This window comes from Lampetra planeri, chromosome 63, assembly GCF_965212315.1.
Source record: "Lampetra planeri chromosome 63, kcLamPlan1.2.h2, whole genome shotgun sequence".
NCBI lineage: Eukaryota > Metazoa > Chordata > Hyperoartia > Petromyzontiformes > Petromyzontidae > Lampetra > Lampetra planeri.
The window spans coordinates 476,402-499,375 of NC_136169.1; the positions used below are offsets into that span (position 1 = coordinate 476,402).

General features: G+C 56.7%; 1 protein-coding gene across 12 annotated transcripts in view; it reads right to left on the reverse strand.

Annotated features, from left to right (window-relative positions):
* Window positions 1-5,025: 5,025 nt before the first annotated feature.
* The window catches only part of LOC144736785 (uncharacterized), a 45,647-nt gene continuing 27,698 nt past the window's right edge, over window positions 5,026-22,974 (reverse strand). For all 12 annotated transcript variants that reach the window (XM_078619408.1, XM_078619407.1, XM_078619415.1 and 9 more), the window contains 2 exons: window positions 12,580-14,250; window positions 5,026-11,273 (listed from right to left, as the gene is read on the reverse strand). In XM_078619408.1, the coding sequence (XP_078475534.1) occupies window positions 8,886-11,273; window positions 12,580-13,950 (3,759 nt within the window). In that variant the 5' untranslated portion in view covers window positions 13,951-14,250 and the 3' untranslated portion in view covers window positions 5,026-8,885. The remainder of the gene's footprint in view (window positions 11,274-12,579; window positions 14,251-22,974) is intronic.

Below are 22,974 nucleotides of genomic sequence, written 5' to 3' on the forward strand. Positions count from 1 at the left end.
ACTCACTCGCGTCTGAAATAGGGGAGATTCCTGAAAATGAGGGGGGTGGTTCTGTGTGACTGGGTAAATAAGTGAAGACGAAACTGAAATATTCTTTGGATCTTTCGGTAAAGTCACGTAAATAGGTTCAAAGTGTTTTGTTATTTTCTTTGAACCAATCTACGAAAGCTTTAGGTCAAGATTTTAGCTGAAATACTTTGAATTTTTATTTCACCAGGTAAGGCCCCACTGAGATATGAAGCTCATTTTTCAAAAGCGACCTGCCGATCGCAAATGACAAAGTGGCTCACCATCGCGTGGACATTCAGAGCAAGCCAAAGACTCTAAGTGTGGAGAGGAAAAAAAACAACGGGAGGACACGGAGAAAAATCCCACGCCACCACGGGGAGAGACAAACACTGCAAACTCCAAATATACAGCAGGCGTCAGGGTCGGGATCAAACCCACGACCTCCTGTATACCAGGCGAGGTAGTTAACATATCCTAGCCACCGTGATGATGATGAGAGACAGAGATACTGAAAATTCCAAGTACACAGCAGGCGTCAAGGGTCGGGATCGAACCCACGACCTCCTGTAGACCAGCCGTGTTTGTGAACAAAGATATATTTTGAGAACTCAAATAAACCTTATAATAAACACACGATAATTCTATAACGGCAAAAACCAAAGCACTTAACCACACCGTTCCAACTGTAATACGGAAGGCAATTGTGAAACTGTGCAGTACCATTGGTTTCGCTGCGAATCCTAAAAAAGTGATATCCCACAGATAAATCCTAGAACACACTGTTATGCTATAACGGGAACAATCAAACCACTTAGCCACACCGTTCCACGCCGTTGGTTTTCGCAATTTCAATGTTTAGGATTCGCAGCTAAGCCAGTGGTTCCGCGCGTAATTCACCGGCGCCTTCCTTCATATGCCGCGACAGAACGGCGTGGCGGCTTAAGTGGCTTTCGTTTGCGAATGTCAAGGGAACGTCAACCGAATATCAAACGTCCAATCGACGTGCCCTTCGGTTCTGCTGCTCTGCCCTAACTCGCAGCGGTTCGACCGCCCAACACTCCGAGCAAACACTGACCCCTGAATCCCCCCTCCTCCCTCCCCCAGTGTTGCCTGTGACAGACTGTTGTTAGTAGCGAGCAGCAGCACCGATGAAGGCCGGCACTGTGGCACACGAGGGGGTAGGGCAGGGTGGGGTGGTCAACACAACGCCCAGCCGCCTTTGTCTCCCTTAGCGGTGATGTTTACTACACATCGCACCAGGTACTCATTGTGAGGCCGAGTCAACCTGGGGGGGAGCGTGGAAGGCCCAGGACCGGTTCAGATAATCGTCACCGGTGTGGGCCGTGAACGGGAATCGAACTCGGATCGCCGCCGGGTTCGTAGCGCTAACCGTTGCGCCACCGCTCCCCCGTACTGAAGGACTGCACGGTCAGTAACGATTCGTTAACGAGTTCGCCACTCTCTTTGATTCTTTCGGTAAAGTCACGTGGGTAGAAATTAAATTAAATAAATCACGACGTTTCGATCGCAACACAAGCAATCCACATCAGGTGGAACAATCACAGCAAACACAAATGCTGAAGTCGGCGAGAGAGCTTCCTTGGCAAGAGGTTATATAGGCAGTGTAAATGTGGTCGGTATTAAATCAAGATTGAGTTCGTCACCCGTTGCGTTACACCGGCATGGAGGTGTAATGACAGCGAGGTCAGCCTACAGTACGAATGCACCAGCGGCCGCGGGAGGTAATGACAGGGGAGTCAGTTGCGAGTGCGAAGGGACTGGTGGCTACGGGAATGTTCGAGAAGAGAAGCGTGGTCAGGTGATGGAAGAGGGCGGTGGAGTCTGCCGGTGGAGCGAGCGTCCAGAGTCAGCGAGAAGGCTCAGGAAGGGGGCTGGCCTCGGTCGGTATGTAAGGGGGAGACGCGCGGGAGACTCGGGGCCGTTGCAGTGGCGTCTCCGCCTGACGTCAAGTGAACGTGTCTTCAATCAAGTGCCATCTCAAGAGAAGCGTGCCAAGTCGTCATTACAGAGGTAACAATGAGATTTTTTTCAGCCGTGTATCATTCCGCCACTACGGCCAGAGCCGATCGAATCAGGTCGTCACGTGGGGTGCGCAAACCGGAGGAGGAATCTTGGAAAGTGAGCGAAATCTCTGTCGGGTGGCGGAGGGGCAAAGCTGAAAATTGGCTTTACGGGTATAAAGAACCTACTCAACGATCTAACCCAATAGTAAACAACAATTATTTTATTTGCCGGTGTAACTGGCTCGCCTTATCCCGCTGCTCCCGTGATCGTAACGAGGGGACAGGCCAGTTAATAAAGACAACAACGAGGGACGAGTTCGGAGGCGATGAGCGGATATACTCTACGTTGTGTGCTGCCCTCCTCTTGAGGGTAGAGTGACTCCACCACCGAGGGACAACGGAGGGTTGTGGATTGGCAAACTCTTTATTTCCAAGTGTTCTTCTGAGGAGCATTCGTGCATCTGTAATCTTGACCAGATGCACCCCAATCGACCCCACATTACACACAGCACCTGACTGCTCAATCCCTGTACAGCGTCCATCCGAATCTGAACAGATGCCCTGTACACCGAATTGATTACGCCACTTGGCCGGCGTGGCCTTCTGTGCAGTTACGTGAGCTTTATGGGTCCAATCCATGGTCATCGTTAAAACTCTGTCATGATTCTTATCCAAGGAAGCTTTAGAGGAGGCCCTTGCGGCTATTGATGCCCTATTCATGGCAACTTAAGAGGCCCTTGCGGCTATTGATGCCGACCACACTCCAGCAGTAGAGACTGGACCCACACTTCTCAGCACGGCACACTCAGCCCCAGGTACAGCACTCGCAGCTTCTGGGGCTGCACTGCTTGAGGCTATTGCGCCACTCTACAGCAGTGGATCAGGCTCTCTTGCTCCACTCGGTGTAGTTGCTCCACACTGCAGAAGTAGTTCAGGCCCGCTTGGTGGGTTGCTGGTGGGTTGCTGGTGGGTTTCCGGTGACCCCCGCGCTTGGATTCCTTCCCCCTTTTATATCCGCTATCACTGACCTCAGGGAGTGTGATGCTCAACCCTCACCTCGTTACAAACTCCATCCATAATGATAATACGTGCGATTCATTACATGAAGCCCATGCCGGCTACACCAGTTAAAGCCCACTGAGATATTGGATCTTTTTCAGAAGCGACCCGGCCACACGTGATGAAGGCCAAGGCCGTAGCCATGGACTCAACATTGGGGGGGACCAAATCTTCCAGGGTGTTTGGGGGTCCCAACCCAGAAAAATATCTAAATTGGAAAACTAATTTCCTGCCTAATATATATATAAAAATTCACGAACACATGGGATGGACTTTTAATTTATTTTTTACAATAATGTCTAATAGTGTATTGTATTACATTGCTCTGTTTCTTTTTTTTTTATTGTTTCATTGTATGTAATGGCAGAAATTAGGGAATAAAGTACAACCATGACCACAATCATACAAACAAAAATCTATGCATTGATTTATATGAAGACAAGTCCAGATATTGTGACCAAGGTTTAGCAAATTGTTGTTTTTATTTACATAGCATAGCAATTTTTTATAGCAATATATTGGGGGGGCCATTTTGAGCATATTTTAATATTGGGGGGGATTTGTCGTAGCAGCCGAATCGTCTGCCCACGTGTTGTTTCTAAATGTGGAGGTGAGAGGGGGGGGGGCAAAAGACGAAGGAACCCGGAGAGTGATCCACGGGGAGAGAACACGCGGACTCTGAATATACAACAGGCATCGCCAGGGTCCGGGATCGAACCCACGGACTTGGTGCGTACCAAGCGAGACTTTCGCTATCAGACAGAAGCAGAGTTACAACTTCCTCGCAGCACTCCCCGCTCCACCTACCCCACCAACTTTCACCCGCCACCCGCTCCACCCGCTCCACCCGCTCCACCCGCTCCATCCACCCCCCGCTCCACCACCCGCCCCCCCCACCCGCTCCACCCCCCCCACTCCACCCACCTCCTCCCCACACTCCACCCACCTCCCCCCCACACTCCACCCACCTCCCCCCCACACTCCACCCACCTCCCCCCCACACTCCACCCACCATATTTGTCGTGTGCGCACTGCTCGGCGTTGCCGATGCTGCACTCCAGAACTGGGGATCGCTCGCCAAGTGATGCACGTTCCCTGCTAACCACGACTCGTACAGCACTGGCGTGGCATTGGCGTTGGCGTGGCGTTGGCATATTTGGCACGCCGGATCTGCACTGTGGAGGCAGCGGAGGGTTGGTATCCACCAACCGCACCTGTGCTGTTAGGCCTTCCCTTTTCTCGTGGGTGTCGAGTAGATTGCCGTACATACCCTGGCTCGCCAGGGCACGCACGGTGCAGCTAAATTGTGGATCTCCACCCGTTCCATTTGTACGGGGATAGAGTGTTTCCCCCTCGCTCAAACGCGTGGGTTCTCGCTGCACGCGTGCTCCGGTTGGCTCCGTGTGAGCGCTCATTAATTTGCCGATGAAACCTCCGTATAATGCGTATTTATAGGACCGCAGAGCTTGGAAACCGGTAGAGACGGTGGGAGGCCCTGGGTAAAGTGTTTCGATTCGACCTCCCGGCATATGGCGGATATACTCAAGGCCATGGAATGAAAACCCTCACTGCGACAACTAAACTATTTTTTTTTATTTTACCAGGTAAGGCCCACTGAGCTATGTGGCTCTTTTTCAGAAGCGACCTGGCCACCACAATTGATAGCGCAACGAAGTGGCTTATCATCATCGTGGAAATTGATAGCAGTCAGCCAATACTCTAAATGCGCGTTTCTAAATGTGGACGGGAAAAACCGGAGGACCCGGAGAAAAATCCACGGGGAGAGAGACACTCAAACTCCAAATATACAAGAGGCTTCAGGGTCGGGACCGAAACCACGACCTCATCCATACCAGGCGAGGTAGTTAACATCTCCTAGCCACCGTCACCTCAAAACTCCCAGAATTGAAAGGCGGGCAAAAGCAGCAGGATGTCATGAAAAGGGTCATTAATTTATTTACAAATTGCACATCCACCGATAGACAATCCTGGGGGCAAGCGTACCCACCCACACCGGGGGGGGGGGGGGGGAGTGCAAGTGGTGAGTGGAAGAAACGAAGAGGAATTCACAGGGAGCGAGAGACGAAGAGAGGAACCATTTCCTTGCTCGGATCAGCAATCACAAGACAATCCCGGTGCTCGCGTGTCGGATTTTGCGACCCCTGCACCCAGATGGTGGAGATTCCACATTTCATTCGATCGTGGCGAGCGGTGGCGGCGTTCGGTCGGGTGTGTATCCACAGGGCAACATAACCACCGATAAACCGGTGCTCAATTTATCCACCGGAGGAGAGAGCTGATGATGGGGCCCGATTCAATCGACCCCACACACACCGCGATAAGAACTGGCAACCGCTCGCTCTGACCTCTTGAGCCACCTGACCTGGGCTCAACCTGCAGCATTTTATACTGAACTCTTTGGTTCTCTCGGTAAAGTCACGTAGGTATAAAATAAATCACGACGTTTCAAGTGCAACACAAGCAATCATCATCAGGTGGGAAAACCACACGAGAAAATGTTTTGCTGAAGCGGGAGAGATTCCGTGGTAACAGAGGGGGGAGGGGAGCGTTGCGTGGACGCTGGGATGCGCGGGGGGGGGATGCAACAACGCCACTGCAGCAACAATGCCAATGAAGCAGCAATGCCAATGAAGCAGCAATACCAAACGCTGGGGATGCAATTAACTCGACAAAATAGACTTGTGCCCAGCAAATATGATGGAACAATAAAGCATTTCAGGTTTTACCCCGCGCATCCCCAGCTCTCTCAGCCTCTCACTCCCCCCCCGTCCAGCTTCACGTCTCCCTCTCCTCGCGTCCACGCAACGCTCCCCTCCCCCCTCCCTTCCCCTTCCGCCCTCTCTTACCGATATAACCTCTTACCACGGCATCTCTCTCCCACTTCAGCAAACACAAACTTCTTGCTGTGGTTTTCCCACCTGATGATGATTGCTTGTGCTGCAATCGAAACGTCGATTTATTTTATTTTATACCTCCGTGACTTTACCGAAAAAAGCAAAGAGTATGGATCCCTGCAGTCACGAACACTTCAAATCTAGATTATATACTGAACCTTGAGTGATAAAAAATATATTATATTATTATTATACGTGTCCGTTTCTATGACATATTGAGCACACAGCATGGCGTACGACCACTTCTTATACGCTTGGGAATAGTAGTGCAATGCGAACATTTGCCGTCGACATTGGAATCGCCACGTGGGAAGCGGTATTACTCGCACACGGGGAAAGCGGAGATTAACTCGTCACGATGGACTTCCCCAAGGTCGCGTCTCGCTCGGGGTGCGGCGAGCGGCTGACGAACCCACAGAACGGAGACGTAGCAAGGGTAAGAAGAGGTCTCAGGAGGTGGGACGCTTCAACGCACTCGTGATCCTAAATGAACGAAACTTCGCTTTTGGGGTTCTCACACTCTGGAAAATCATCCACTTAAGCTGCCCGTCCGTCCGCCCCGTCTGCGTGTAACGGAGGGCCATGGCAACTCTGGTAACGATGATCCAAAATCATCGAAGCTTCAGGGTAAAGTTGCGTTGCTGTGAGGGTTCTCACACAGAGCGGTAGTGGAGCGGGTAGCGCGCTGCGCTACGAAGCCGTCGACCCGGGTTCGATTCCCGCTCACGGCTAACACCGGTGACGATTATCTGAGCCGATACTGGGCATCCCCTAGGTCGACTCAGCCTCAAATGAGTACCGGTGCGGTGTAAACATCGCCAATGGGGAGACAAAGGCGGTCGGGCGTGGTGCTGGCCACCCAGGCCCCCTCCTGTGACGTTCTGGCCTTCATAGGTGCTCGCTAACAGCACTTGCCCCTACAGTCTGTCAAGGTTATATGGGGGATCTTTTGTGTGGGGGGGGGGGCTCATGATTACTCTCGCAACGAGGACCCAAAACGAAGGGACGGCTTGAGCAATAAAGCTGCAGCGCCGCTACTCGGGGCATGTTGCCCTCATGGGTGGCAAATCGGCCACCCAGCTGCGGCCTGTCCCTCTGTGTGGTGCGGAGTGCGTGGAGGGGAGATCTCTTCGCAACGATGATCCGATGTGGGCGAAAGCTCGGAAAGCAGCGTTCGTTTCGACATTTTTCGAGGACGCGACGCGGGGTCGTAGAGCATGGCCTGGCAGAGCACCCCCCCTCTCAGATGTTTTAATTGTCCTTCAGCGTTCTCCTTTTACAACATGCGGGCGGGGGGTGGGGGAGGTGGATTCGTCGCGAGGCTCGGGCGCGGCAGAGACGCGGCGCCAGCCCAGGGCGCCGCTCTCGCTCAGCCGTCGCCGTCGGCGATTCAGCGCCGCGGTGGCTTCACAAACGGGGCCTGTGCCATGAATGCGTTCGGCCTCGTTCCTTTTTCTCCCCCCCCCCCCTTCTTTTTCGTTCTTCACCTTTTTTTTCTTCTGTCTTAGCTTCTTTTTCTGGTCCTTTTTTCACATTCTTTCTCTATTTCCCCTTTCGGAGACGGCGCACGGCGCCCGCGCTGCTCCTATCGCCGGACCTCGCGACAATTCATCTGCCCCCCCCCCCCACCACTGCTGGCGGTTTAGATAAAAAAAAACCCGCGGCTCGCGACAGCTCCCATGCCGCGATCCGCCATCTCGTCGTCCCGGGTCTCAAGCCGCTCGCTTTGCCGTCGTCTCCGTCCACTTCGGACGGCTTCTATCGCAGCTGCCGCCGACGTCTTAACCCCCACCCCCCCCCGAGCCCCGTCGTCGTCGTGTTCGTCACGAACGCTCGAGCGGCCGGACCGCTCCTCGCCTGCCACGCTCGCCCCCCACGTGGCGCTCTCCTCTTCCACGTGCGGGAGGACGAGGGTTGATCCCGGCCAGCGACCCGCGCAATATCTTCCCACCGCCGGCAACACCGCGTCCAGTATCTCCCTCTCTCTCTCTACTTCTGTGCGAGTCGTGTCCTCACTCAAACAGCCATTGGCGATCGTGTGGCCCCTCCTTCCATTCAACTCTGGCCGTGGCCTTTACCGAACACAACAACAACTCTGCGTTGGGCACACACCCCAGTTTCCCCACTGCGATTGTCCCACCCGATGACGGTCGCTTGTGTTGCGATCGAAGCGTCGTGATCGATTATTTTATACCGACATCACTTTACCGAAAGAACCAAAGAGTACACACCCAGTCGTGCACCTCTCACCAAGGGCGCGGATACCAGTCGCCTGGTCGCAACGCCACCGATGGCGACCCCCACCCCCCCCGGAATCAACATCCCGCGAGAGAAATGAAGCCTCGGCCAAGCGACATACACAGCGCGGTGGAAATGACAACACAGCGGAACGACGCAGCGCCGTGTCACGGACAGTGCGCGTACGTGTCTCCGTACGTAGAGCATGTGTGTGCGTGCGTGCGCGTGCCAATGCAGCAAGTTGGCACAGCCGGTGGTGCATCTGCCGGTCATCTCAGTCAGCCGACCCACAGCACCTGCAGGCCCATGAGTACGATGCTCACGAAACAAACGTTCATTCCGGGGCAGGGATTTCTGCCGACAAAGCGACCGCTGCATCGGCGCCGCCACCGCACGCGGACGCCCGCGCCGCCCTCGGGCAACCAACTCTCGGCCACGGCGCTTCGACGAGACGGAAGAAAAAGAGATCAACGATCAACTCGCAGCTAAACAAAACAATATTCCAAGGGCACAAATTATTTCGCCCATTAAATAAATATAAAAATAGTGCGGAATGCTTTAGTGCAGCGTGTTTTTTTTCCGAGCAATAAATTAAGTAAAAAAGCCGCGTTTTTTTTCCCCGACCGCCGTCTTCCCCACGCTAGCGCCGTTCCCCGGCGCCGTTGCCTTCCCCGCGGCGACCGGCGCAACCCCCGGCCTCCTCCTCCTCCGCCAGCGCCGGCTCCGCATACGACGCCCGCGCGTCCACCTGGAACCTGTACAGCGCCGCTTTCCCGCGCTCCGCGGAATCGTAGCAGCCGCCCCCCCCGCCGCCGCCACCGTGCCCGTCGGGCGACCGCAGGAACTCGCCGGCGAGCCGCGCGCCGAGCGCGGCCGCCGGCGAGCCGTCGTGCCGCCTCGACCCGCGCCCACGCGCCGGTCTCGTCCGCGCCGCCGCCCCCGCCGCCGCTCGCCCGTCCGCCGGCTCGGAGCGTTGCCCGCGGATCCAGCGCAGCTGCCCGTGCTTGTAGGCGAAGCGCGTGTCGCCGAACCAGCGCACGATGTCGGAGCGCGGCAGGCCCGTGCGCGCCACCAGCGCGGCGTACTCCTCCGGCGTGGGCCACTGCGTCTGCTGGAAGACCGCCTTGAGCACCGACAGCTGTTCTTTCGTCTTCTTGGGACGCTGCACGCTCGGCTTCACCACGGCCGTCCTCCTGCCCGGTGCTTCGAGGAGGCCGGGACATCCCGGCCCCTGGTGGTGCTCGGGCCCGAAGCGCGGCTCCAGTGGCGGCGGCGGCGATGGCGCCAGGGGCGGCGGCGGCGTGAACTCGCGGTCGAGCAGTCGGTCCGTCGGCGTGGCGCTTGCGGCGAGCGTACCGTGTGCCCCGTGCGTGCCGTGTGCACTGACGTGCGAGGCGTACGCTTCGTGTGCACTGGTATGTGTGGTGTGTGCATAGTGCACGGTGTGTGGAGAGTGGGCGGGGTGTGTGGAGTGTGCGGGGTGTGCGGGGTGTGTGAAGTGTGAGTATTTAAATTGTGCGGTGTGCGCTGAAAGTTCAGAGTATGCGGTGTGTGTGGCGTGTGCGGTGAGCGCAGAGTGTGCAGAGTGTGCGGTGTATGCGGAGTGCGTGGTGTGTGTGGAGTATGCAGTGTGTATGGCGTGTGCAGAGTGTGCGGTGAGCGCAGAGGGTGCAGAGTGCGTGGTGTGTGCAGTGTGTGTGGTGCGCACGGTGTGCGCCGTGTGGTCAGAGTATGCGGAGTGTGCAGCGAGTGCAGGGGGTGCGCTGGCGCTGCACCCACCCCGCAGGGCCGCTCTGATCTCACCGCTCGGCGAGGGCTTCACGTGCTCGTAATTGCCGCCGTTGCGAGGGATTTTTATTTTGGCGATCAAACGGCCCCGCGGCTCGGGGTGCGGCCCGCCGGCCGGCCGGGCGCCGTCGAGTGCCGTGGGACGAGGCCGGGCGCCGTCGCGAGCCGGCTCGTCTCCGTAGAAACCGCGCGCCTCCTCCTCCTCGTCCGCATTCGTCGCCTCCTCTGCCGCCCGCCCGCCGGCGCCGCCCAGCTCCGGACGGTCCCCTCGGCGCCCGTCGGGACTTCCGGCAAGCGTTGCGAGCGGCGGGGGCCGGCGCGCGGCCACGCCCGCGACGTCCGCCGCCGGCTCCTCCTCGTCGCCGTTACGCTCGTTCGCGCTCGGCCGCTCGACGTCAAATTTGCCGGCGCTCTCGCACCCATCCGTCGCCACAGTCGTCGTCGTCATCTCCTCATCCTCGTGCTCTTCCCCGGCGGCCGCGCGCGCGGCGGCAACGGCCGTGACCGCGGCGGCACCGGCGGCCGTCTCTTCCCCGCCGCCACCTTGGCCGACGACGACCCCGCCCTCCTCCCCGGGCCGGCGGTGCCGCGCCTCGGCCGCCCAGTTGAGCGAGTCCACGATGCTCATCCTGCCCGCGAACTCCAGGGGGCACATGGTCGGCAGGTTCCGATGGAAGAACCGCGACGCGGACGGCCGCCGCGGCCCGGCGCGGCCGTCGCCGCCGGCACCGTCGCGCCAGTGGTAGCGGCTGTCGCTGAACCACTTCTTGACCTCGGAGCGGCCCAGCCCGGTGGCGCCCACGAGGCGCCGCAGCTCGCCCTCGTCCGGGCGGCGGTCGCGCGCGAAGCTGCGCTTCAGCCGCGCCAGCTGCTCCTTGCTCTTCTTGTGCTTTCCGCGAGCGCCCCGGCACGGCGACGACGGCGCCCCCGGGGGCGCCGGCGCGTCGGGCGAGACGGAAGGGGGAGCGCGATCCGGCGGCGGAGACGACGAGGAGGAGGAAGAGGAGGCCGACGGCGCCATCGCCGGAGAGGGCGACCGGACGGACGACGCCGCGGAGGACGCCGACGCGGCGAGGGCGAGCGGCGAGGGCGAGGAGGAGGACTCGTGCGCTCGCGCCGCCGAAACGTCTGGCGACGCGGCGGGAAGCTCGACGGGCGCAGCGGCGGCGGCTTGATCCGCGCCGAGCGCCGACGGCGGGCGGCCCTCGCCCGTGGCCGGCTGCTTGGAGGCAACGTCCGGCTGGCACACGGCGAAGGGAGACACGGGGTCTGTCGAGTGCGTGTGGGTGCGTGTGTGATGCACGTGGGTGCGTGTGTGATGCACGTGGGTGCGTGTGTGATGCACGTGGGTGTGCGTGTGTGTGATGCGTATGCACGTGGGTGTGTGTGACAGTGGCGAATATTTGCACTGGTCCTGGGCCTCCCCTAGGTCGACTCAGTCTTAAAAGAATGAGTACCCCGGGAGACAAAGGCGGCCGTGCGTGGAGCCTGCCACCTGCCCCGTCTGCTCACGAACGGCACTTGGCACGCCGACGAGCCTGTCGAGTGCTCCGCTGGGGGACCTTTGTCTCCATCTCGTGACGGGAGAAGCGCTCCGAAGCCAGCGACCTGAATGAGATTCTCCCGGCCACGGCTAACCCCGGCTAACTCCGGCTAACTCCGGCTAACCCCGGCTAACCCCAGCTAACTCCGGCTAACGAGGAACTGCTGCACTGGGTGGGGGGGAGGCGCACGCGCGTGGTGCGGTTAGCTCCCCCGTTATCCGGGGACAGTTGGGGTGGCAAGGCGGGGGGGGGGGTGAAAGTTCGGCTAAAGTTGAAACAAATCCCGGATAATGCGAAACGACGGTGAATTACGATGGGAAGAGGAACACCCGCACTCTCTTAATCAGTGAAAACCACGACCCCGCACAGACGGGGGGAGGTGGGGGGGCATCGACAAAAGGACACCCCCCCCCCCCCTCCGAGCCATCTGTCATCGTCGGCGTCGAGGTCACCGCCAGTACCGGCGGCGGCCACGAGGGGAAGGTGCAGGGCTGGCGATCGTCAGCGGCACGTTTCCGAAGCCGACTCCTGGTAGCCCCGAATATAATTTGAGTGCCCCCGCCCACCCCAGCAGCAACCCCCACAACGCCTCCCCACCAACAAAGACAAAGATGCTCCCGCGTAGCCTCAACACAATGTTGGAGCAGGTGCCGTTAGTGAGCACCTATAAAGGCCGGCACGGCGCACGAGGGCGTGGGGTGGCCAACACCACGCCTGGCCACCTTTGTCTACCCAGTGGCGATGTTTCCACACTGCACCAGGTACTCATTTGAGGCCGAGTCGACCTAGGGGAGGCCCAGGACCGGTTCAGATAATCGCCACCGTTGTTGGCCGTGAGCGGGAATCGAACCCGAGTCGCTAGGTTCATAGCGCAGCGCGCTAACCGCTACAAAGACAAAGATCCCCCGTATAGCCTTTACAGACTGTAGGGGCAAGTGCTGTTAGCGAGCACCAAGCACGGACACGCACACACGCAGGGACACGAGTGGACTCCGCCCGCACCTGCGCGCCGGCGCCATCGTGCGTCTCCGCCCCGGGCCCGCTCATCAGCAGCGTGGCCATTGTGCTCGCCACCAGCCTCCTGCGGCGCTCCTCGATCTCGCCCGGCGACCAGCTGATGGCGCGCGCCGTCCGTCGCGCCGCGAACCACCCGCGCAGGCGCCACTCGGCGAACGGTGTCACCGACGCCAGCCACGCGATGTCCCCACTCGACGGGTACGGGAAGCGCGCGAACGCCGCCAGCAGGTGCTGGTCGCCGTCCATGCGCCCGGCGTCGTCCAACGCCGGAGCCGCCTCGTCCGCGTCGTCGTCGGCCGTCGTCGGCCGCTCGCGGCGGTGGCCGTTGCGAGCCGCGGCGAGCGCCGGCGCGGGTTCGGAGCCGGCGGTGGCCGTCGTGGCATCGTCCTCGGCGGCTCCCCCCCCGTGGGCCTGCTTGGCGGTCGGAGCGCCGTCGAACACGGCGCGCGCGAACGCCGGGTCGCCCTGCGCGATCTTCGACGCGTTGAGGACGATGTGCGGCAACGCGGGGTTAAAGATCTGCAGGCCGCCCGCGCGGTCCTCCTGCTGCCGCTGGTGCCGCCGCTGCGACCGCGGCACCACCGCCGCCGTCTTGGCCGCCAGCTCCCGCGCGCCCGCCCCATTCTCCGCCGCCACGTCCGTCAAACGCCGCTGGGGTTCGGCGCCGTTTGGCTTTTCGAACGACGGCCGGGGCGAGCGGCGAGCGGAGAGCCCGGAGGGGTTCGGCACGGCACCGCCCGCAGCGTCGTCGCTCGGCCGAACGACCGCGGGGGTTGCCAGGGACGTCTCCGCGGAACGGCGTTTGCAGTCGTCGCCGTCGTCGCCGCCGACGTCCAACGCCCGCCCCACGGGGCTCTGCTCCAGCACGGTCCGGTCGGGCATCTTGGTGATCCTCAGCTTCATGCGGCCGAGGCTGCGGTGGCGGCGGCGGTTGTGCGCGTCGAACTCGCTGCGCAGGGACGAGCGGAAGCGGCACGCGCGGCACACGTACAGCGGGTTGGCAAGCACGCCCGGGTGGGCCGCGTCCACGTGGGCGCTGAACACCGCCAGGTCGCGCGTCGCCAGGTGGCAGTGCCGGCACTCGTACCGCCGCTCTGCCGCCGGGGCGCCGACGCCGTCCTTGCGGCTGAGGTCCTGCGGCGAATCGACGTCGCCGCCCCCGTCCTCCTCCTCCCCGCCGCCGCCCGGCCTCACGGGGGAGGGCCCGGCGGAGGCCCGGGATGACTCTTCTCCGGGCTGCCGGGTCGCCGGCGCTGGCGGCAGAAGCGACGAGGCGGGGTCAGAGCCGTGGTGGTGCCGTGCGGGCGGGGGGTCGAGGGTCACCACCGCTGGGCGAACGTCGCGGCTTTGCTGCATGTCTGCTGGGTGCGGTGCCAGGAAGGTCACGGGAGGTCGGGGGTCATTGGTGGGTGCCCAGGCACGTCGCCGGTGGAGGTGGTGGAAGTGGCGGTGGAGGTGGAAGTGGTGGTGGAGGGGCGTGGGCACGTCATGAACGAGGCCCGCGCTGAGCCAAACCGGCGCCGATGCCTGGTTTTGGGGATGCCGTCCAAACCGCGGCGGCGTTGGCGGCGGTGCCAAATCCCAAGTCCCCACTGTCGTCACGATTCGGCGAGCACCAAATCGACAGATTTCACTTCAGGGCGTCCTCACCGCGTCCTGTGAAGTTGGAGATAAAGGGGGGAAATGAAACCCACGGGCGAGAGAACAACGAATGCGTCGCGTCGATTTCATTTTAATTTGTGGAGCAAAACCGCGTGCCTATCCGTGGGTGGCAAGAAAGCAGCCCAAGCAGAGGGGGCCCCAGCTGGTTGTCCCCCCCAATATATTACTATAAAATAGATTTCAGTTTATATGATTGTAATACAATACACTATTCGACATTATTATTAAAAACAAATTTTAAAAAGTCAATCCCATGTGTTAGTGATTTTTTTTTTATTTTAGGCAGGAAATTCGTTTTCAAATTGAGATTTTTTCTGGTAGTAGCAGTAACAGCAGCAGTAACAGCAGTAGTAGCAGCAGTAGTAGCAGCAGCAGTAGCAGCAGCAGGCAAGCAGCGGGCGGCACCACGTGACGAGGCATGTGCTCACGGAGTCAGCCAGTCACAACACCGGTTCGTGATTTGCGTGATGTGGAAGCTACTGGACCCGAGGTAATTTCACACCACTGTAACATCCTGCAACGCTCATTCCAGAGCCCCCGACCCTCCCCCTCGTGTAAAAACAAATTTTACTTGGGATTTTTTTTTGGCAGCTAATTCTCCGTACAATGAAACCTGCGTTACACCATTACATCAGCACCTCCGATAAGCACGGTTGGCTACGCACGGTGCAGAAAAAAGTTAAAAGTTAATCCATAGACTCCCATAGATACCCATAGATTACTCATACAGAGACCCCATAGACTCACACAGAGGTCCATAGACTCACACAGAGGCCCATAGACTACTCACATAGAGACCCATAGACTCACACAAAGACCCATAGACTCACACAGAGGCCCATAGACTCACAGAGACCCATAGATTCACACAAATACCCATCGACTCACACAGAGACCCATAGACTCACACAGAGGCCCATAGACTACTCGCATAGAGACCCATCGACTCACACAAAGACCCATTGACTCACACAGAGGCCCATAGACTACTCACACAGAGACCCATAGTCTACTCACACAGACCCATAAACTCACACAAAGACCCATTGACTCACACAGAGGCCCATAGACTACTCACACAGAGACCCATAGACTACTCACACAGACCCATAGACTCACACAAAGACCCAGAGATTCACACAAAGACCCATCGACTCGCACAGAGATCCATAGACTACTCACAAAGAGACCCATAGACTCACACAGAGACCCAGAGACCCAGAGACTCACACAAAGACCCATCGACTCGCACAGAGATCCATAGACTACTCACACAGAGACCCATAGACTACTCACACAAAGACCCATAGACTACTCACACAAAGACCCATAGACTACTCACACAAAGACCCAGAGACTACTCACACAAAGACCCAGAGACTACTCACACAAAGACCCATAGACTACTCACACAGAGACCCATAGACTACTCACACAAAGACCCATAGACTACTCACACAAAGACCCAGAGACTACTCACACAAAGACCCAGAGACTACTCACACAGAGACCCAGAGACTCACATAGAGACCCGTAGTTTGTTGTCCTTCCCCTGCACCTCCGATTAGCACGGTTGGCTATGCACGGTGGTGTGAAAGAAGTTCAATATATGTACATACATAGAGACTTGTAGAGACCCAGAGACTCACAGTCTCATAGACGACTCACACAGACCCATAGACTCACATACAGAACCATAGACTTGTATAGAGACCAATAGATTCACGCAGACTAAATAGCGATTATACCGGAGTGCAGTGATTTAATGGTCTCAGCCCGGTCACCACTAATGACTGCACAAAAAGAAAGAAACCCATCGGATCATAAATTTGGTTCCGCAATTAAGTTTGGCTCAATTCCAGCTCCGAGTACGGTTTGAGCGTCACGTGATGAAGCAAAGTGCTCGCCCGCTCTGCATGGGGACCAGAGCGTCACGAAGAGGAGAAGGGAATCTCAGTGGTAGCTCTGTGACATCCGCTTCTGCGGGCCGTTCTCGAAGAACACGGAGGGCAGCGCTGCTCTGCGAGAGACAGGAATGGATTAATCGTCTCGTGCGCTCAACACAAAAAATCCTCCACCGATACGGATGGATGATTAACGAAAGCAGCGGTAGTTATTGCGCAGGCAAGCGAGTCGGCAACATCTCCGAGCAGTAATTAAAAGAGGCTAATCAATGATAACCAAAAAAAAGGTAACTTTAAAAATAAACACAGGACATGCCTTTGGCCCGACCTGCGTGCACCCGCCGAGCCATTTTGCAGCCGTCGCAAACTTCCCTTCAACCTCACCACCCCCAAGCCGCGGCACGCACCGACGAACACGGCACGCGGCACGGTCATCCGCGCCGCCAAGAAAACACAAACAGAAGGAAACAAATAACGTACACGCGCACACACTCACACGTATAAACGCATACGTTGAAGACCGCACGCACGGCGAACGCGGCGGCGGTAGGGGCGGCGGTGCCGGAGGGTCGGACGCCGTGCCGGGAATGAAAGACGACCGCTCCGGATCTTCACAGCGGGGACTTTTAAATTGGTGGTGGGTGGCGGAAGACCTCTCGAGACGCCGCGGAGGAAGCGTCGTCACCTCCCGCCCACGCGAGGCCGATTGGACTCGCTTCCCAGCAACGGGGTCACAAGCCCTCCTTCACCACTACCCCCACCACCATCACCCATGCCCTCCCCCACCCCGTGCACCTCCCCCTCCCCCCACTTGAGGATTTTGTGGGGGGGGGGGGTTCAAAATCCTTACCTGGTAAAACAACAAGCTTTTGAGTTAAATATTTTTTTTACCTTTAAAAAAATATTGTCTTGCTTCCTTTTCTGCGCCGGAGACCTCGCGTTTCTCGCCTGCGCAACAACCCAAGGGCTTCCCTGGATGATTCATTACACGTTTATACACGCGCACACACACACATATATATAAATATCTACGGATTTTTGTTTAAAAAAAGAATCATATTCCCGATAATTGCCATCCCGATTGTGCTCTCGGCGTCGCGCCGCTGCCGACAGCGGAAGAATCCTCGAGGATTACTTCGTGCGACTTGGGCGAGACGGTGGCGCCCACTGAAGTAGATCTCGCAGAGATACCTCCGAGATCCCTGCATCAAGTGACATTAGGTCGCAAAGCAGTGGGACGATGCTTTTCCACCCAACTACACGCACGGCATGCATGGTTTGTCGCATACCAATCAAACCGGAGCTGGAATTTATCCAAATAAAGTGCAAAAACAAATAAATATTAAAGAAATCTCACGGCAGCCGCCAATCGCCACCGAGTGGTGGTGATGTCACCGCAGCACTTGTGCCAGGCTACGTGTACTTTGTGTTGAACCAAAGATAAAGATCCTCCTTATAGCCTCAACAGAGCTTTGGGGAAAACGCATGATGAACAGGCAGCTGCACCAACGCAAGCTGGCGCAGCACACGAGGGGGTGGGGGGCTGGCCGGCACCACGTTTGGCGTGGGAATCCAACTCGGGTTTCGCCGGTGTTCGTGGCACAGCGCGCACCAACCGCTCCACAAATGCTGACCCCCTCCTCCCCCGCCCCGCTACGTTTGCACGCTACGTCAACTCCACACGCGTCAGTTTTTGGTTGTCGCGATGATCGCTCCAGGCCCGGAAGATCGTCCCGCGGGCCTCGTCGGTAAGGGAATTTATTATTGCGATTTTTTTTTACTTACCGACGAAGAACGCTCGCTCGATGCTTGTACAGACTTAGGGGCGCGCCGACGGCGGCTGCGGTGGCAGACAGAGCGGGGAACATATGGTGCCCCTCCTAATTACCGCGTGTGTAAATCCCATCAAAGCATTAAGACGGCTTTGCAACGGTCAACTCGGCAAAACGAATCAAGTAGCTTACCGTCTGGACCACCGCGCCTGGGCGCGGGGGAAAAGGCGCGGGGTGGGAGGGTCACGGAGGGGGGGGGGGAGTCACGGGGGGGGGGGGGGCAGATGTTTAGCACAAGGAACCCATCATCGGTGGCCCACCGCTCACCTCAATGCAGGCGTCACCGGGGAGGGACCTCGCCCAGAGATGGGGGGTCGCGGGGAACACCGTAGTCCCAGGAACTCTCAGCCGACACTACAATACACTATACACTACACTACTATACACTACACTCTATACACTACACTACTATACACTACTTTACACTACATTACTATACACTACACTCTATACACTACACTACTATACAATACACTACTATACACTACTTTACACTACATTACTATACACTACACTCGATACACTACACTACTATACACTACTTTACACTGCATTACTATACACTACAATACACAATACACTACATTGCTATACACTACACTGCTATACACTACACTACTATACACTACACTGCAGAGGTGTGGACTCGAGTCATGTGACTTGGACTCGAGTCAGACTCGAGTCATGAATTTGATGACTTGCGACTCGACTTGGACTTGCATAACAATGACTTTGTCCCACCTATGAGATGTGGACTCGAGTCATGTGACTTGGACTCGAGTCAGACTCGAGTCATGAATTTGATGACTTGCGACTCGACTTGGACTTGCATAACAATGACTTTGTCCCACCTCTGCTACACTGCTATACACTACTATACACTACACTACTATACACTACACACTACATTACTATACACTACTGTGGTGGTCATGATTGACACACACGCGTCACAACCAGGGGGAGGGGTAGAAACCGGTCCGGACCGGTCGGGCCAACGGCAGTTGGAACCCCTCTGAGGGGAGGGGGCTGACAGGAGCTACGATCCCCCAGAGCCCCGCCCCTCAGGGAGAAAGAGTATATAAGGCGGGTCCCTGAGAGCGCGAGGCAGTCCGCCTCAAGCCGAAGCCAGAAGCCGCCTGAAGAAGAAGAAGACCCTGGACCCCAAGCCGCCGACGTCATTCTAAGGGCCGGGGCTCAGTGCGGTGCCAGTGGTCGTGGGGTTAGGACCCTGAGGTTCCCTCGGCCTGATGCCCTTGTGAGGGAGGCCAGGTCCGGACGGGCCAGTGGTCAGGGACCCACCGGGCCAGCGGTGGGTCAGCCTCCCCTAGGTTTAGCTAGCCGGAGGGCTGAAGTAGGGAGAGTCGTAGGTATGATAGCCCAGAGGCTGTACCTCCCCAGGTTGTGGGTGAAAGGGGCCATTACCCCTTTGTGTTAGGGATTAGTGTAAACTGTTTGGTGAAATAAAGCGTGTTGCCTCTACGAAGACTCCGTCTCCCTCCAAGAACATTACACTACTATACACTACACTACTATACACTAGACTATACACTACACAATACACTACTATACACTACACTACTATAAACTACTATACACTATACACGACTATACACCACACTACAATACACTACACTATACACTACACTACTATACACCACTATACACTACTTTACACTACACTACTATACACTACACTACTATACTATACACTATACTGCTACACACTACACTACTATACACCTGGCAACCCCTCATCCGCGCCTACCTTATTACAGACCAATTCAGACCTTATTGGTCACCCTGTGCCCTTATAAGTATTAACGTTCATCCGACAAAGTCCATATTGAAACGGCTGCACGCCGTATGGACCTGAAAACTCGATTTCCCTGTTCAAGAATACGGGGTAAACCGTATGGGGATAGGCGTTATCCTTTCTGGCAATACAGCAGTTGTATTAAGATGTTAAAACACCGAACAGAAACCTTTTGCCAGGAATCGTGTCATTGCATTAACCACATGTAGTGATGGGCTCCGCCTCGCGCGCGTCAACGCACGACCGTACCTCACCGCCCGGGTCGGACAAGGCATTCAGAACCGGTTCGGATTTCAATCCGGCCGCCAGGGTCAGTCCGGGCCGGCGACGGGCAAAATATTTCCACGCCCCGGCCACGCGCATGCGCCCACGCCGCATCCAATACGTAGACAATTAAGAAGGGGCCAAGGAGAAGGTGATAATAAGATAATAACATAAACAGGGCGGTGCGATGTCCCTAAGCTATGGCTGTGATGGGCCACGTGACTACTGTCCCCCAGCCTTGCCAGCGAGCAAGGAAATATCCCGTGAGAATTAAAGGTCTATCCGATTCGTCCGGCAGTATCTCAATGGCCCTCAAGACTCGTTGTCTAAAAGGGTCCCCCGCCTTGGGATGTTTGGCCAATTAAATGGATGGAGAATGCCCCCCCCTCCCCCCCCCATAGAAGGGGATAACACGCCAAGCACCACACAGATAGATTCATGAATCCATTGCTGTTCTTCCATCTCGTAGCCGCCTCACCGCTTTTAACCACGAGGTCATCACTTCTTTGTTTTATTTTGCTCCATTACCTCAGGAAGGCCTCACCGAGCCTCAAGACTTTTTCTCAGGAGGGTCTTGACAAGTTTTTTTAGCGATGCTGCTGCTGATGATGCTGCTGCTGATGATGCTTCTGATGCTGCTGCTGATGCTGCTGCTGATGCTGCTGCTTCTGATGATGCTTCTGATGATGCTGCTGCTGATGCTTCTGATGCTGCTGCTGATGATGGTGCTGATGCTTCTGATGCTGCTTCTGATGATGCTGCTGCTGATGATGCTGTTGCTTCTGATGCTGCTTCTGATGATGCTGCTTCTGATGCTGTTGCTTCTGATGCTGCTTCTGATGATGCTACTGCTGATGCTGCTGATGCTGCTGCTGATGATGCTGCTGCTGATGCTGCTGCTGCTGATGCTGCTGCTGATGATGGTGCTGATGCTTCTGATGCTGCTTCTGATGATGCTGCTGCTGATGATGGTGCTGATGCTTCTGATGCTGCTTCTGATGATGCTGCTGATGATGCTGCTGATGCTGCTGCTGATGCTGCTGCTGATGATGCTGCTGCTGATGCTGCTGCTGATGCTGCTGCTGCTGATGATGGTGCTGATGCTTCTGATGCTGCTTCTGATGATGCTACTGCTGATACTGCTGATGCTGCTGATGCTGCTGCTGATGATGCTGCTGCTGATGATGGTGCTGATGCTTCTGATGCTGCTTCTGATGATGCTGCTGCTGATGCTGCTGCTGATGATGGTGCTGATGCTTCTGATGATGCTGCTGCTGATGCTTCTGATGATGCTGCTGCTGATGATGGTGCTGATGCTTCTGATGATGCTGCTGATGATGCTGCTGATGCTGCTGCTGATGGTGCTGATGCTTCTGATGATGCTGCTGATGATGCTGCTGCTGATGCTGCTGCTGATGATGGTGCTGATGCTTCTGATGCTTCTGATGCTTCTGATGATGCTTCTGATGATGCTTCTGATGATGCTTCTGATGATGCTTCTGATGCTGCTGCTGATGATGCTGCGTGCGATCCCGCCTCACAATTATTTTCGCCAGAATTTGGCGGGTTGGGGGGGGGGTGAAGTTGTGGTCAATACGATGGTACGGGGGGGGGCGGTTATTGTTCTAGCTATGCGAAGGAGGAGGAGCAGGAGGAAACCCACGCAGAACAGGGGGACCGAGAGAGCGAGAGGAGGAGAGGAGAGGACGCACAAACTCCACGCAGAGAAGCGACGCTGCCTTGGCGACGAGGTCAGCGCATGGGACTAGAAGTTCAAGGTCAGAGGTTCAAGGTCAGCGTGAGGGACTAGAGGTTGAACTGAGGTTGCAGCTTATTTGGTAACCCTCTACCCCCCACCACCACCACCTCTGTTAACCCAGAGGCGGTAGTGGTGGGGTGGGGGGCGTGGAAGGAGGGGGGGAGACCATGGCCAATAACGACGATAACGATGACAGCGGCGTCAGAATTTTCCGTTCCCGTCGACGTCGCGCCGACATCGCGCCAACTCTCTCCACAACTGCCCTGTCATTCATGGGGAGTTGAGGAGGTGGAGCATTTGAGGACATAAAATACCCAACCAGGTGCTTACTTTAGGTGGAGCAGATGGGTAAGTCCCCATCTCTAAGTGGCAATAACCCAGAGCTCTGGCCTGCTGATGATATCAAAGGCCTTGACCAGGTAAATAAAGCAGTGATGTAGGGCAGGTCCCGTTGGAATTCTCTACACCTCCGCTTCAGCAGAATGGCAGAGAATATGATATCTGTGCAGGACCGACCCAGCCTGAAATCACATGGGGGGTCAGAGATCAGATGACCATTCTTCCTCTTCAGGGTGGTAATAGACGTGGTGTTGCAAGATACTTTTTGACGGAATTACGGAGTGATTTGTGATCGCAGCCTACCGAGGCAGACTCCATTTCCTCAGCAACCTGTGCCCCGTGCTGCACCCACTCCAGTCCACCAGCGATCCGGACAAAATTAAGCCCTGGCGATATTTGACAAATATTCATCGAGGGCAGCCTCAACGAATCCCAAGGACTCGCCCCACGGCCTACGGCAGCTCGCTCGCTCGACGCCGTCCACGTCGCTCGTCGCCCGTTACCCACGATGTGTTCAACGGTTGTCCTGCAGTCGTCAGAGCGGCGAGCTTAAACGACCATCTGATGTTTAACGGCGCATTTGGCGGTCGCGCCTAAACGCGCCCGACTGTTGCGTACATTAATATGCTAATGCCGCTCCCGTGCACGACTTCACAAAGGGACATTAATGACTCCCCCCAAGTTTTTTTTTTGCCCGCCGCGCATCAGCTTAACGCGCAGTAAATCGCGACGTAATTAAAATGTCATTAACGAGCGGCGTCGTTTCTGCCGACGCACGGGAATAGAAACACACAAATAAGTAAA